The 16,157-nt window shown below is 44.3% G+C and overlaps 1 protein-coding gene across 8 annotated transcripts in view; it reads left to right on the forward strand.

Moving 5' to 3' along the window:
- The first annotated feature begins 1,267 nt into the window (after positions 1-1,267).
- The window catches only part of STXBP5L (syntaxin binding protein 5L), a 350,034-nt gene continuing 335,144 nt past the window's right edge, over positions 1,268-16,157 (forward strand). For 4 of the 8 annotated variants that reach the window (XM_063446159.1, XM_063446152.1, XM_063446156.1 and 1 more), the window contains exon 1: positions 1,269-3,373. In XM_063446159.1, the coding sequence (XP_063302229.1) occupies positions 3,173-3,373 (201 nt within the window). In that variant the 5' untranslated portion in view covers positions 1,269-3,172. Of the gene's footprint in view, positions 3,374-16,157 lie in introns of all 8 variants that reach the window. The other 4 variants (XM_063446146.1, XM_063446149.1, XM_063446160.1 and 1 more) reach the window with 2 other exon arrangements.

Below are 16,157 nucleotides of genomic sequence, written 5' to 3' on the forward strand. Positions count from 1 at the left end.
TGATATCAGCCAGATCGGCTTCTGATTGGGCAGTAAAGTGCCAGTCAATGCACTGGGCGGGCTTTCGGTAAATGATTGGGCGGGGAGGTGGTAGCTGCGGGGGATGGGGGCGTGTCGTACCTGCGGGAGGCGTGGCTGCTGGTTTAAATTATTGATGAGATTGCAGGCTCACGCCCCGCCCCGCCCAGGAGCCCCGCCCCCTCTGTCAGCACCTCGGACAGCGGCTGGGCGCCGCTCAGAGCAGGACGGGAGCAGGAGAGGCCGGGACTGGAGCTGGGAGAGGCCGGGACTGGAGCTGGGACAAGCCGGAGCAGCCCCCCCTGGATCCAGCACTGCAGTGACAGCCTCAGCTGGCGGCCCCGGGGCAGACAGGGCGAGCCCTGCATTCAGGTGTCCTGGCACGGGGTGGGCCCTCCATACAGGGGGGCTGGGACAGGCTGGAACCTCTGTATTGGGATAGGACCTCTATATAGGGGGGCTAGAGCTGGGACAGGACCTCTGTATTGGGATAGGACCTCTATATAGGGGGGCTAGAGCTGGGACAGGACCTCTGTATTGGGATAGGACCTCTATATAGGGGGGCTAGAGCTGGGACAGGACCTCTGTATTGGGATAGGACCTCTATATAGGGGGGCTAGAGCTGGGACAGGACCTCTGTATTGGGATAGGACCTCTATATAGGGGGGCTAGAGCTGGGACAGGACCTCTGTATTGGGATAGGACCTCTATATAGGGGGGCTAGAGCTGGGACAGGACCTCTGTATTGGGATAGGACCTCTATATAGGGGGGCTAGAGCTGGGACAGGACCTCTGTATTGGGATAGGACCTCTATATAGGGGGGCTAGAGCTGGGACAGGACCTCTGTATTGGGATAGGACCTCTATATAGGGGGGCTAGAGCTGGGACAGGACCTCTGTATTGGGATAGGACCTCTATATAGGGGGGCTAGAGCTGGGACAGGACCTCTGTATTGGGATAGGACCTCTGTATTCGGATAGGACCTCTGTATTGGGAGAGAGGATCTCTGTATTAGGATAGGACCTCTGTATTGGGATAGGATCTCTGTATTGGGAGAGAGGACCTCTATACAGGGGAGCTGGGACAGGACCTGGGTATTAGGTGAGAGCATCTCTGTATTAGGATAGGACCTCTATACAGGGGAGCTGGGACAGGACCTGGGTATTAGGATAGGACCTCTATATTGGAATAGGACCTCTGTATTAGGATAGGATCTCTGTATTTAGAGAGGATCTCTATATTAGGATAGGATCTCTGTATTAGAATAGGACCTCTATATTAGGATAGGATCTCTGTATTAAGATAGGATCTCTGTATTGGGAGAGAGGACCTCTATACAAGGGGGCTAGAGCTGGGACAGGACCTGGGTATTAGGATAGGACATCTGTATTAGGATAGGACCAGTGTTGGATAAGACCTCTATATTTGGAATTAGGGGTCCACTTGTTCTGAGGGAGGCTGTCTAATAGCAGGTCAGTCTTGTTTTGAACCTTTATAAGTAAGATAGAACCCTTACAGCAGAGAAACAGATATTGGTCATTTATTGTATAGAAAAGGACCCACACTGAGTGGGGTAGGACCTGTGTTAAGTAATATAGTACCTGCATTGAGTGGGTAGGACCTGTATTGAGTAATATAGGACCTGCATTGAGTGGGGGTAGGACCTGTGTTAAGTAATATAGGACCTGCATTGAGTGGGGTAGGACCTGTATTGAGTAATATAGGACCTGCATTGAGTGGTCAGTCTGGTGTGCTGAGGTCCATCTGGCATAGGAGCTTCATTTGATAGGAATTGTATGAAAGTAAGGATAGGATTGGTGTAGTCTACAGTTTGGTGTCAGGCTCGTACAGTTGAATAGGGTATATGTTGATAGATCAGTCTGGTAGAATCCAGAAAAAAGGCTAGGACTTGAGGGGTTATTCTGTTACAGGGTCTGTACAATTAGTACGGCTGTATTTGGAGTCTGTGTAGGAGGGTATGACCTGTATTGGATTGTCAGGCTGGAATTAGAGGGGTAAATGCTGTTGGGGGCTTTTAGAAGGTCAGGCTGGTGAAGTACATATTTTGAAAGAGTAGTAGGTGTAGGACCTGTGTACTAGTGACAAGTCGGTTTAGGAGAGATTGTAATTAGCAGAGACCAGCACAGGGCATGTTAATCCTGGCATAGTACGTATAGAACAAGGTGGCACAGGACATGTATAGGTAAGTCATGCTGTAATAAGAGCTGCCCATCCTGTAGAGGGGAACAAACTGAGAAAGGTGTAGAATCCTTTGAAGACTCTTTGTTTCTGAAAGAGGTTTTTTTCTGAAAAACATATTCACAGTAAGAGCATTTGCTCAGTTATTTGTTGGATGACGGGGGCGTAGAAGAGGAATTTTGGAGCTGTGTTTATAACTTTTTGAAGACTGGCATTTACGAGCTTCTCTTGGACTCGTGTGGGTGTTTATAAGATGTTTGGTGTTAGGACCTGCATGGTGGGTAGGTAGCAATATTGCGATAGAAAGGAAAAAGAAAATTCACATTTAAAATAAGGTGCTGGTTGGGATCTGAATTTTGGAAGAAGTGAAAACACCAATTCAGGAGCTATTGGTGGAACAGGCGAGCAGTAGAGTTTATCAATGGCTTTATACTGTGTTCTGTGAAGGAACTGGCGTTGGAGCTCACACACGAAGATCTAGCTGGCATACAGTTGCATATATAAGCAGGAATGGTCAGGGTATAAAGTGATAACCAGGATACAAGCAAGCTAGAGGTAGTTTACTGTGACTGCTGGGAGCTAATGACTTAATTTAATCAGATACATAATTTCACAACCCTTATACGAGCCCAACCTATGGCTGAGAACTTTTCCTGGGTCCGATTCATGTATACTACACTCTGGAATGGGTCCTGATTAAGGTTTATTTTCCAATTCTAAGCAGACTCATCATTTATACATAGATGCTTTTTAATTAGTTCTTTTTTTCTTCTGCTGGTAGAAAGTACTTCCAGAGCCTTCTATCATGGCTGGGCCCAGTCATAGCTAGACATTTATTCCTTTTATTTTCTCACTCTGGTGCTTCATATCTCTGGTCCTCTGAATTGCCTGTCCTTCTCGGGGAATGAACATTTTGGACTCTATTTTCCCCTGACCTCCTTGAGGTGACCAACAATGAAGAAATTTAATATCCGCAAAGTCTTGGACGGTTTAGCCGCCTCGTCCCCCGTTGGTGGAGGTGGTGGACTGGGGGGAAGCGGAGGAGCAGGTGTTGGCTGTTCGTTGTATCCGTCTGGGCCCACGGGGGCTGCTGTGTCCCCAAGAGAAACAGAGGTCCAGGAGAATCTCACCTCCGAGCACTTTCACATCTGCAAGGTAACCAGGAGGTCCCAGATCTCATGTATCTAATGTAATTCTGTGTTAGACCATATAATGCAAATTTTAATTACACCATGAATCAGCAAATCATCCCTGCAAGGATATATTGGGAGGGTTCATGGGATGATGTAAACTGCAAATTGTTTTTCAAAATAAATTGCAAGAGATGTCCTGAAATTACACAGTCTGTGTTTGACCCATCACAATGATCAAAAACTGCATTTAGAAAGGATTGCGGATTAACAGTCTCTGATGGGTGTTTATATTGCTCTGTTTTATTAGATTAATGCTTAGCCTAAGCAATCTATTTATCCCTTAATAGTTTTATTAATTCTAAAATCCCGCTGTGATTTACAATGCATGCCTAGCCCAGTTTGTGCTTAAGGGGTTAAAGCATCCAGTTATTGAAATGTGTTGAAAGCATCGCATTTAACCTGCAGGGATCTTGCATAAACCCAAGTATCTATTCTGAATGATAGCATGTTCATTATTCCCTGGGTGTCTGTGTGAAACATTTTATGTACCTGCGAGGAGTGTTTATAATTACACGTGTAAAGAGTCTAATACGAAGAATAAATAATTCATTAAAATGTTGTTGCACGGCTGATCTTGCAGTAAAGGTTAAATATGTGTCACTTCGACGAAGAAAACAAAGGCTGTGCAGGGGGGGAAGGTCACTGTACTGTGGACCTACCTCCGTGCTAGATCCATGTATGTATGGTCGGCTTGGGGATGAGAAAATCTCTTGTATAAAGCACTTTATAGCAGAGCTAACATGTTTTACTGGGCTCCCATGAAGGCTCTGAATCCACAGCTTGTCTGTAAGAAACCGGTGGTATACTTGGTACCCAGCAGCAGATGGTGGGGCTCGTGTTGAGCATCAAGAAGTTTGGAAATTCACAATGCCGTGCTGAACTTTCACATACGACCATCTTTTCTATAGGATTTATACGGCATTCATTGTGTGAGACACAGTGTGATGTAACACGACCTTAGTGGCATTATAGAGGAAATAAAGAATTTTACCTTATTCCATAATAGGGGGATGTGTGACTAATATAATCAGCCTATGTATTAGATAGCCAAGGATTTCGTTATTTTTTCGTCCTGGCTGGAAAAATCCCATAATATGATATTCTGCGAGTATATGTCTATGACCAGACAATGTCATTGGTCATTCTAGTATAAATCGTTAATGCTGGTGGTTTATGGTCCGTACCCCGACCATCGATAGGGGTGAGAGTCCAACTTATGTAACCCCAGCCGAGATTCTGTGACTCTGAAACTAATTTTACTAGTGAGCTTTAAATGTATATAAATGCTGTTCTGTGAAACCTGTGATCATGCCTTTTCCTTATAGTTTAGCCAAAAAACAAAACGTGAGTTAAAACTTCACTAATAATGGTCAAACACATATACCGTCTGTACCCTCAGAATATGAGACTCACCACTGAAAAGTCTTAAAGGAGACCTGACATGTTTGGGTTTTAATAACGTTGCATTTGTTATTTGGGTTTATCTATTTCTTGTTTTTAGATTAATTTCCATTTCAGATTGAGGCACTTGCACAGTATGGACTGCTGTCTTATGTACAGCTTTAAAACAAGCACACTAGTGCTGGACTGGAAGTTTAGACTCCCCCTAATTAGCTGTAGCCCCAGTGCAATAGACAGTGCATGTAGATTTTATTGTGCATGCTACTGAAGAGACCTGTTTGAGAATACGGTGAGCCAACTGCAAGACACCAGGGGTTTGTGGCAACATGGTGTATCGTACAAGTAAAGCTTTCTGCAACTGACCCTCTCTTCCCATTCTTTAAGTGAGAGGGTATAGGTTGGAGAATTCCCATTTCTCCATTCAGTCATCCTAGTAAATGCTATTGAGGTGCTTACTGGGGTGAATAGTTCCACGGAGGTAAGTACACAATCCACATACCCCCACAGCCCTTTCATGTCCAGAGGAAGGGCATTGCCTCATTATTCTCAGGATGCTCTCACTAAAACGTAGGCATCTGCAGCACTTCCCATGCATGCACCTGTGTGCACAGCATCGTGGGGAATAAACTAATTTACATAGTGTGCCCTGACTATACCAGAACAGTGAGAATTACTCTGTAAATAAAAATACAAATGGTAAATATGAGAAAATATGAGAAAAAATCACAACCCATGGATACCTTTTATTTAACGGGTTGTGCCAAAAAAACATTTTGAGAAAATGTTGTTTTAAATCAGTACCTTTAAATGTTACACTGTATTTTATTTATCTTATCTCCTATAATTCGAAAAAAACATTTTGTTTAGTCCCTGTCAATACCTATTCTAAATTTACCATTTTCTGCCATTGAGCTTACTTAGTGGAAGGAGGGGTATTTAAATAATGTTTCAATTCTTCTCATTATTATTTGCATCGTGTGCCTTGGCTTTGCCTAGACTGAAATGCATTGTGATGTCACTTGGTGACTTTTTAATAAACATTTTAAAATAAACCAGAGGATCGCATAAGAAAAGCTTAATACTAGTTATAGGGAATTTCCAAAATTTTATTCAATGGTGAAATTTTCAGAGGAAAAACAGAAATGGCAGGATCAATCACTCATTATTAAAGTCCATATATTGTATAACTGTTACTTTGCCATCAAAGTGGCTTTGCACCCGCCCCCCCCCCCACACCCTCCTTCCTCTCTGAAATGAATAGTCCCATTGACTGAGTTGGTATTTCACTGAAATTCTAACACAGTCAAGAGACATAGTCAGAAAAATTAGAGACTACTTTGTCTTATTATAGTCCCTACATTTGACAAAACTTGACAAAAGGCAGAGCTACCACCGCCAAGTTTTGTTATTCCCCCATTTGACACTAGTAACGACTGCAAGGAAAATGGTATTATTTATTGAGGATACCGTGGGATCCTTCCTAGACCTCAGTTTTGTACACTTGTGCAAGAAAATACCCTAGACACTGATAGAGCCACTTTAACCCCTTAAGGACACATGACGGATCCAGTCCGTCATGCTGGGGAAGCACTTAATGACGCGTGACGTACTGACGGGTGGGAGTTATGGGAAATTGGGGGATTTACTGTTAGTGCTGCTTACTGTTAGTAAGGGGTTAACAGTAAAAAAAAGTTTATACAAATTTTAAAAGTGTAAAAAAAGTTTCAAGAAAGTTTAAAAAAGTAAAGAAAATTAATAAGTAAACAAAAAGTTTAAAAACGAGTTTTAAACAGTAAAAAAAGTTTTAAAAAAGTAAAAAACAATACATAAAAAATGCTCATTACCACTACACCTGGAACAAACTGGAGAAAAAAAAAGAGCTCACGCTAAGGTTAAAAAAATGCCTTTTTACAAATTTTTTTAAAAATATTTTTTATTTTTGCATGCAAAGAATGAGCAGTCACAAATGCGTTTGTAATGCCCCAACAGCATATACTCATGTTTGAACATTAATCATTAAATTGGTAAGGCATGACATGGACATACAACGCACATTTTTTTTATATAATGACATGGAGATTAGTCGAGAAAAAGGTCATATTTGAAAACATGCTGGGATCAGTAAGCCTGAGACATTAATCTAAGCCACTCATTTTAAGCCACAAGAAACAGGAGACTATATGTGCGGGTCTACTAAAAGTAGAGAGAGTTTGGGCAAGCGTACTGTGTGCATGTCCAGAGCGTTATGCAGGCGGTTGGAATCGGCGAGACACACCATTCTGTATGTGTGTGAGAGAACTTGTCTATCGTGTGTGGTTATGTATGAAATCACCAACTGAAAAAACAGATCAGGCTAAGCTAAAAAAAGAAAGGCATAAACAATACATTAGGCAGAGCGTAAGTAGCATCTCTTAGCAGGCCTAAAGCAGCTGGGTGTGTTGTATATGGCACCATGGCATCAGCTGGACATGGGAAAGTCCCAAGGTATGAGCCGGTGTGCTGCCTCCCCAGCCATCTGTTGTTCAGCCGATGCCGGCACTTGGGAGACTGTGGGCTTGTTTGTCGCTGGGTTGCTCAGGTCTCTGCAGACAGTCACTATCCAGACCTAGGTTGGGGGTATGCAAGGTGGCCGGGTCTTTCTCGGGTTCCGTGTCCCACCGCCCCCAACTGTGCTCGCCCACCCCCTTCTCTCCATGTAGCTTTTGGTCGAGGTCCTGGTGATTTCAGGTTGCCCTGAACGGCTTTGTAGCTGAGGCCGTGCGAGGCTTGGTGGGGCTGTGGGGCCCTCCTGTGGGGTAAAGTCTTTGTGGGGTGGCTCTGCAGTCAGGTTTACCTCCTGGAGCTTGTTGCTTGGGTGGTCTCCTCCTCCGGCGCCTGGGTGTTTTACAATGCCGTTTTGGAGGCCTTGGCAGGGACCGCTGTGCTGCAGGAGGTGTATGATGTGTCTGAGTCTCCCATCTTTGCCTCTGCTCGAGCTTGTGTCTGGTCACAGCTTCACCAGCGACTGGGAAGCGTAGCTGAGGTGATGGGGCCGGGATAACCCCCACGAGCAGGGGGGGGGGAAACAGGGTCTCGTGATTTGTCAGCTTCTTCTGGTCGGAGAGGTAATAGGGAGAACGGCCGCTTCTCCCAAGCTCTCACCTCCAGGTAGGCCTCAGTGGCGGTGCGGGCTCAAACTGCTTGTCGGGCACCTGGAAACCCTTGGGCTGAAGCAGAGTTGCTTGTAGGTGAACATCAGCGCATAGTATGCCATTTGTTAGCTCTGAAAATACTGCTTTTAGGCGAATCTTGTCAATTCTTTCTCAGAGCTCACACTGCATGCGGCCATTCATTTCGGCAGCCAGGCTCCGCCCCCGCAAAACATGCCTTTTGAATTTCCCCAGGGTGTGTTCTTTAATAAATAGTACGTGTTTGTGGGTTAGTTTGAATAACCAACCAGCTAAACTACTCCGAAATTAAACATGGACACAGCGTAAAAATGCAAAGTTTACCTTTTGAAGTTCCAGAAAACTGGAATGGCTGCGTTTCAAATGTGCCCCTTCAATGTCCACATATACCTGGCAAAGGTACATACGGGGGTATTGCTGTACTCAGACGACATAGCTGAGTAACATATGAAATATTATGCAGTCGTAGCACACTTAAGATTTGCAAAATATACTGTGCAAACTCGCTTTGTGTGTCAAAAAGGCAGAAAAAACGCTTATTACCACTACACTTGGTACAAGCTAGCGGAAAAAAATTCCCACGCTAAGGTTCAAAATAGGCCTTCTGAAATACCCTGGGATGTCTTCTCTAAGAAATGGTATGGCTTTATGGGGTAATACCATCAAAACCCTCCATGAAAATTCACACTTAAAAACCTGAACTTGTCACATTTCTTTTACAGCTCTGTAACTTCACAAAATAATGTCTAGGTCATACATTGGGCAAATTGTTTTACTCAGAGGATGCAACTGAGCATAATTTGGGGGATTTTATGACAGTGGTACATATCAAGTGTAAGAAATACTAAGCAAAAATGCAACATGTGTGTAAAAATGCAATTTTTTCCCCCTCACCACAAATAGTGACATAAATTGGTGTAAAAAGGCTGACAAGTTAAGGCGCAATATACGCTATATAAGATACCCCGGGTAAATTGAAGCCCTTTGTGGGGTTATTTGAATACTCACACTGATGTAAATACCCCAAAATAAGACACAGGCTTGTCAAATCCATCTATGAAAAATCTAACCATAGAAACTGAAATAGCCGTGTCTCTTATTTGGCACTGTAGCTTCACAGAATAGTGCCAAATGCATACAATGGGAGAATCGGTATACTCAGCAGATGTAGCTGAACACAATATGGGGTTCTGTGCAGGAATAGCACACTCCAGCTTTACGAAATACACATTACAAAAACCTTGTTATAAAGAAAAAACACAATTTTACTCCAATGTTTAGCAGAGATTAGCGATTAAATGGCTTTGTAGAAAGTGTCAAACTAACCTTACGTAAATAGCCTGTGATGCCTACTTTATATAAATATATACTTTTGTGGCAATTTTGTTTTCTGTGATAGCTGCTAAATAGTGATGTCGCGAACATGAAATTTTCCGTTCGCGAATGGCGAACGCGAACTTCTGCAAATGTTCGCAAACCGTCGAACCCGGCGAACCACCATAGACTTCAATAGGCAGGCGAATTTTAAAACCCACAGGGACTCTTTCTGGCCACAATAGTGATGGGCCCCCACCCACCTGAGAGGTGGGTGGGGGCCCTAAACAAGAATAAGGGCGGGGGACCTAATGTCCTCCCCCCTGGCCCCCACCCCTGAGCGGCGGGTGGGGGCCCTAAATACCAATAGGGGGGACGACCTATTGTCCTCCCCCACCCCTGAGCGGCAGGTGGGGGCCCTAAATACCAATAGGGGGGACCTATTGTCCTCCCCCCTGGCCCCCACCCCTGAGCGGCGGGTGGGGGCCCTAAATACCAATAGGGGGGGACCTAATGTTCTCCCCCCTGGCCCCCACCCCTGGGCAACGGGTGGGGGCCCTAAATACCAATAGGGGGGGACACCTATTGTCCTCCCCCCAGGCCCCCACCCCTGAGCGGCGGGTGGGGGCCCTAAATACCAATAGGGGGGGGCCCAAATGTCCTCCACCCGGCCCCCACCCTAAGCGGCGGGTGGGGGCACTAAATACCAATAGGGGGGGACCAATTGTCCTCCCCCCCGGCCCCCACCCCTAAGCGGCGGGTGGGGGCCCTAAATACCAATAGGGGGGGACCTATTGTCCTCCCCCCGGCCCCCACCCCTGAGCGGCGGGTGGGGGCCCTAAAAAAAATGTCCCCCCCTAATTGCAGGGCGGGGCAAGGCTTTATAAGCCTTGCCCCACCCTGCAGAGCTCAGTCTGCGCGGAGCCGTCGTCGGGTGAACATAGATTTTTTTATTTTTTTATTGCATCGGTTATTATGGATATTTATTTGCCCTTTTTTGGGGCTGAAAAAAGAAGATTTTAGAAGAAAGAAAACATCGAATGGTAAGTAATTTTTTTTTTTTTTTACAGGTTCTTAGTTAAATGTCCCCCCCTCATTATTTTTAGGGTGTAGGTAGGGGGATAATTTTTTTTGGTGGGGGCCCTAAATACCAATGGGGGGGACCCCTAGTCACCTGGGGGGGACATTTTTTTTAGGGCCCCCACCCGCCGCTCAGGGGTGGGGGCCGGGGGGGAGGACAATAGGTCCCCCCTATTGGTATTTCGGGCCCCCACCCGCCGCTCAGGGGTGGGGGCCAGGGGGGAGGACAATAGGTCCCCCCCTATTGGTATTTACGGCCCTCACCCGCCGCTCAGGGGTGGGGGCCGGGGGGGAGGACAATAGGTCCCCCCCTATTGGTATTTAGGGCCCCCACCTGCCGCTCAGGGGAGGGGGCCGGGGGGGAGGACAATAGGTCCTTCCCCTATTGGTATTTAGGGCCCCCACCTGCCGCTCAGGGGTGGGGGCTGGGGGGGAGGACAATAGGTCCCCCCCCATTGGTATTTAGGGCCCCCACCCGCCGCTCAGGGGAGGGGGCCGGGGGGAGGACAATAGGTCCACCCCCCTATTGGTATTTAGGGCCCCCACCCGCCGCTCAGGGGTGGGGGCCAGGGGGGAGGACAATAGGTCCCCCCCTATTGGTATTTAGGGCCCCCACCCACCGCTGAGGGGTGGGGGCCAGGGGGGAGGACTTTAGGGCCCCCACCCGCTCAGGAAGGGGGGACCCTTTTTTTTTTTTTTTTTTTTAACAGTGAGCAGCCACAGGCTGCTCACTGTTTAATAGACATGCCCCTACTCGCTGCTCAGGGGTGGGGGCCGGGGGGAGGACAATAGGTCCCCCCCCAATTGGTATTTAGGGCCCCCACCCACTGCTCAGGGGTGGGGGCCAGGGGGGAGGACTTTAGGGCCCCCACCCGCTCAGGAAGGGGGGACCCTTTTTTTTTTTTAACAGTGAGCAGCCACAGGCTGCTCACTGTTTAATAGACATGCCCCTACTCGCGGTATTGCGAGTAGGGGCACAATTTACTAATACTAAGTAATTTTTACTTAGTATTAATAAATTTGGTTGAAAGACCACAAAAAAAAAATAGGGGGCGGACCGAACATCGCATATGTTTGCCATCTGTGGCGAACGCGAACACGCTATGTTCGCCGGGAACTATTCGCCAGCGAACCGTTCGGGACATCACTACTGCTAAACCTACAAGACAGACATACCAATTTCTAAAGTTGTTTCACATTGAAATTTAATTTTAGTCCTTGTATTTTGTGACCTGTAACTCTCAAAATAAGCTGAAATTCTATACATATGATGTACTCTATAAATCAAGACACATACATGAATTTATTTTGAATTACTTTTTCTAAGCTGGACATATTATGCACACGCTATTATTGCCAAAACTGTAAAAAAAAAAAAAAAAGAATTTTGCCTCGCCGCCCCATTTTTTGGAATTTATTTTATAATTAATGAGAATTTATCTATGTATATGTCACATCAAATTATAGCCTTTTTTGCCCTCTCGAAACCGTATATAGAATGTGTTGGTGCAATAAATGACAGAGATGCAAATTATGTTTGAACACAAACAGCAAAAAAAATCAAAAAATTGCTTGTGTCCTTAAGGGTAAGTCCAGTTTTTGAAGTTGCGTCCTTAAGGGGTTAAAGGGACACTCAGGGCACCATGACAACTTAATAGAGATATTAGATATGAGTGTTTTCTGCGAGATTAGAATCCAAAATTCCAGGGCCATTTTTCTGCTGCTGACACAGGAATCAGAAAACATCATCAATGAAACAGCAGGATTAACCTGTTGTTAATCATTCAGTTTCAAGCTCGATGGCTGACATCACAAGGTTAACATTCGATTCATGCTAATAGACGATGTGTCATTACCCTGTTGTTCAGAATGGACATTTATGTGTGTGTCTCTAATGTGTTTTAGTGCATACACCTTGGGTTTAATATATAATATAATGGTATATTTGTTGTGTTGTGATTTGGCGACGATATTTTACTGTAACTCTTACTTGTCCTTTAATGGATTAACGAGGAGTTGTTTTTCTTACAAATGCCAGCAGCACAGGGAGGTGTGTTGTTTGTTCTGCACATGCAAAGACACTGATTGAACATTTCTGCAGTATTGGAAAGGATATAATAGGCGCTCACTCCGATAGACAGTAATAAAATAGGCAGCGGTAACCAATACAAGGGTTCCCAACCTTGTGACAAGAAGAATGCAAAAAAGAAGAGAGGAACCGCGCCCCAGATGAGTTATTATATAAAATATACGTACATAAAAATTATCAACAATTCTTATAAATCCTCAGAAATAAAAACAGAGAGAAAACATCATAGTGCAATATTGTTAATTAATAAAATAAAATAATGGAGTGAATTAGAGTAATTTACACTCACATTTGGTAGAGCTATCCAGGAGCTCTACCGTAATTTGCTTGGGCGGAACAATCCCCGTCTAAGGATCTATATCACAGCGGATAACTCCAAAATTCCAATGGTGGTAGTAATATGGAAGGAATATAAAAAGAGAACTCCAATAGCATAGTATGTACTGATAAAATAAATAAAAAAATACAGATAGAGAATGTGGTACTCACATTTACTAGAGCAGAAACTTGCTCTAGTATAACCAGCTTGGGTGGTATAATCCCCACCGAAGGATATGGTAACCAGGAAGTAAAATAGTAAATAGGTGTATATAGCTTTAAAAATGTAATATTTAATAACAAGTATATAAAACAAAATGGCTATATGTAAAAGAAAGTCCCACTTTACGCGTTTCGCCCGTCAGGCTTCTTCAGAAGTGTGAGAGAGTCTTAATAAATGTCCTTTATATAGGTAGTATTCTTATGAATAATGACTTCCTGGTGTGTTCGCTCATGGAACGCACGCGTCATACCGTTACGTTACCTCGTGGAATATACTATGTGTTCCAGCTTGGAACGCATCGGCGGCCATTTTAAGGCCGTATGCGTCATACCGGAAGTGACACGACGTCTCTGTACACAGTGAATACTGTGAGTTACAAGATATTAACTATCATCTGGGGCACGGTTGCTCTCTTCTTTTTTGCATTTCTGCAGTATTGGCTGATTATTTATATAGTGTTTTCAGAGGTTTATCAAGCCCTTCTTGCTGTTGAATTTGATACGTGTCGGATGGTTCTGTTAATGTGTTGATAAGTCTTACTCAGGAATGTGACTTTGCTGTAAGACATAACGCCCCTTTCACCAAACTGATAAAGGTAAAAGCGTTGTTATAAATATTGGTATGGAAGGGTTGTGATCACATCAACAATTTAATGGGTTATTGGCAGACGTTAAAGATACCCTCCGGTAATCCACAAAATGAAGTTGTCATGGTGCCAGCAGGTTTCTGGTGCTGGTTTGTCTTTATGGGTTAAACTATTTATGAAGTCTCCTCTCCAGTGCGGTTTTGCCCTGTCCCCTCCAATATCTGCTTTCTGAAAATCTTCAAAATGAAAGCCGTGGAGTTTCACGAGCATGAAGTTGTTTGTGTACTCAAATAATAGTTAATAATTATAAAACATTATCTTGTAATCAGCCCCGTAATTTTTGTATCTTTCATGAAAAGACAAACAAAACTGCACTCCTGACACTGCAGTGCCCCTCTGCTCCTCCCCCCCCCCCCCCCCACTTGCCACAATAAAAGAGTAAAAAAATGTTTCACCAATTACCTGGCTCAAGAACCTCAGCATTGGTGCCGTCTCTACCTCCTCCGATATCAGTGCAAGGGGGAACGTAATGCGCATGCGTGGCGAGTGCCACATGGGCATTAGGGTTTCCCATAGGAAAGGATCGAACCAATGTTTGCACAGCATGAGGACTTCCAGTGTTGTTTTACAGAGTTGGTAGATGGCCACTAGAGGCAGTCTTAACTCTGCAATGTTAACATGGCAGTCTGTCTAAAACATGATTTGCTTTGCAGGATTAAGGGGACAGGGACACTGCACCCATATCACTTCAATGAGATTAAATGGTCTGGGTATAGTGTCCATTTAAAGCTCTGAACTATGTATGGGAGAGTAACCATCATTCTTCAAAAAGAAAAGGCTCAATTCCTGAGAAAAGGGAGATTTAAACCAAGCTGGAATAAGAGCCTAATGGTCCCAATGCTGACAAATATGATGTGTCTGCAGAATCTTACAGGTATAGCCATACCTCCCAAGTGTCCTGCATTTGCTGGGGCAGTCTCATTTAGAGACCTGTACCCTGCCAACATGGGTTATTTTTTTCAGATCCAGCTTCTCAGGGTCGCAGGAGTAAATATCACAAAACCTTTCTCCCTAGAAAATCAGTAGATGACCTGGCCCTACAGGAGGTTCTTCTACAGTACAGTGAAATATTGGGGTATTAGTGGCATAAACGACCTTATCGCATGGACAAGAGCTGACATGCAAGTTAACACCCACTTAGTTGCCAAATGACCACGAGTATTACTGTGTTGGTATGGTAAAGCTTTTTGGATACGTAGCTAATCTGCATTATGGCATTCTGTCTCTGTAAACACAATTCTCACGTTAATTCCATGGCCGAATTACCATAGTCGACTTCCCCCGCGTTCCCAGGTTTAATTAACAGGGTTATCACCGAGTTGGCAATGGCATCTTGTCCATAGCACATCATTAAAGAAAAATAGTATCTTTCTCTGTAAAATAAATGAATCATTATGGTATGTACATGGTATATATATGCTAAAAATATACTTGTCTGATAGATTTGCCAAACGCTGTGTGGTGTGTGCTGTTTCCGTGTGTGAGGTCTACGCCATGTGATTCTGACATTTGCAGTAAATGATTTCCACTGCTGATTCTGTGTGTGATCAGATATAAGAGTGACAGCACGTTAACAAAATACTGCAGGAAATTGAAATTGTTTTTCGGTGCCTTTTGTTCAGATCTTGTCCTGGAGAGCATGTTACAGAGGAGGTAGCGTTTACCCTGATTTATAGCCAGGCACACCTACAGGATTACCCTAATGAACTGAGGTGACCCCCAAGGAGCGGTTGGGGGGCAAGTCACCCACTTTGGATTGAATTGGCTGAAGTTCCAGACAGATCCCTCACCATTGATACTCTCAGTAGATAAAGTGTAGCAGTCATTACTCGTCTCATGAGATGCTCCATTTCATGTTAGTCCAGTCCAGTCACCCAGCCAGCCCACCTTGTCTCTCTCACAGCCCCCGTTTAGTTACATTCACCTATCACTCACCCTATGACACAATCCCAACCTGTACATACTGCATTGTGTATTTGTGTGAGTTGACGTTTTTTGCTCCTAGCGAAGCTGATAGACTCGCACACGTCTCTAATAGGAGGGAAAATAAAGGTTTTACACTAGTAGCCTGTGCACAGCTCTCTGGTAGGTTATAAAAATGTGTTAAATTTGATATTTAATATATTTACTACACAGTACAGAGTATGGAGAATCCCTGGTATCTGAATCTCACGCGTTTCACCTTATGGCTCTAATTTACTTTATTATAGACAAAATTATTTCAGGGAATATTGCGTTACTTGTTTATTGTGAAGATCTGTCATAATGCCAGTTATGTTAGGGTTACCCGTCCGTTTGTCCTTATCAAAGCTCTGTCTGTTTAAAAAGCATAATGTATAGGTTCAATGAATGAGAAAAACGCAAATTACAACAGAAAAAAATCCATAGTTAGCAACGTTACATTAGTCTTGTGCTGAAAAAAGCTTATAAAGAGATATTAAATCTGTGCCAATGTTTGAACCCCTCCATGATTCTGAACTTGGCGTGGAGGAAGTCGATATTTATAAT

Source organism: Pelobates fuscus, chromosome 1 (genome assembly GCF_036172605.1).
Source record: "Pelobates fuscus isolate aPelFus1 chromosome 1, aPelFus1.pri, whole genome shotgun sequence".
Classification (NCBI taxonomy): domain Eukaryota; kingdom Metazoa; phylum Chordata; class Amphibia; order Anura; family Pelobatidae; genus Pelobates; species Pelobates fuscus.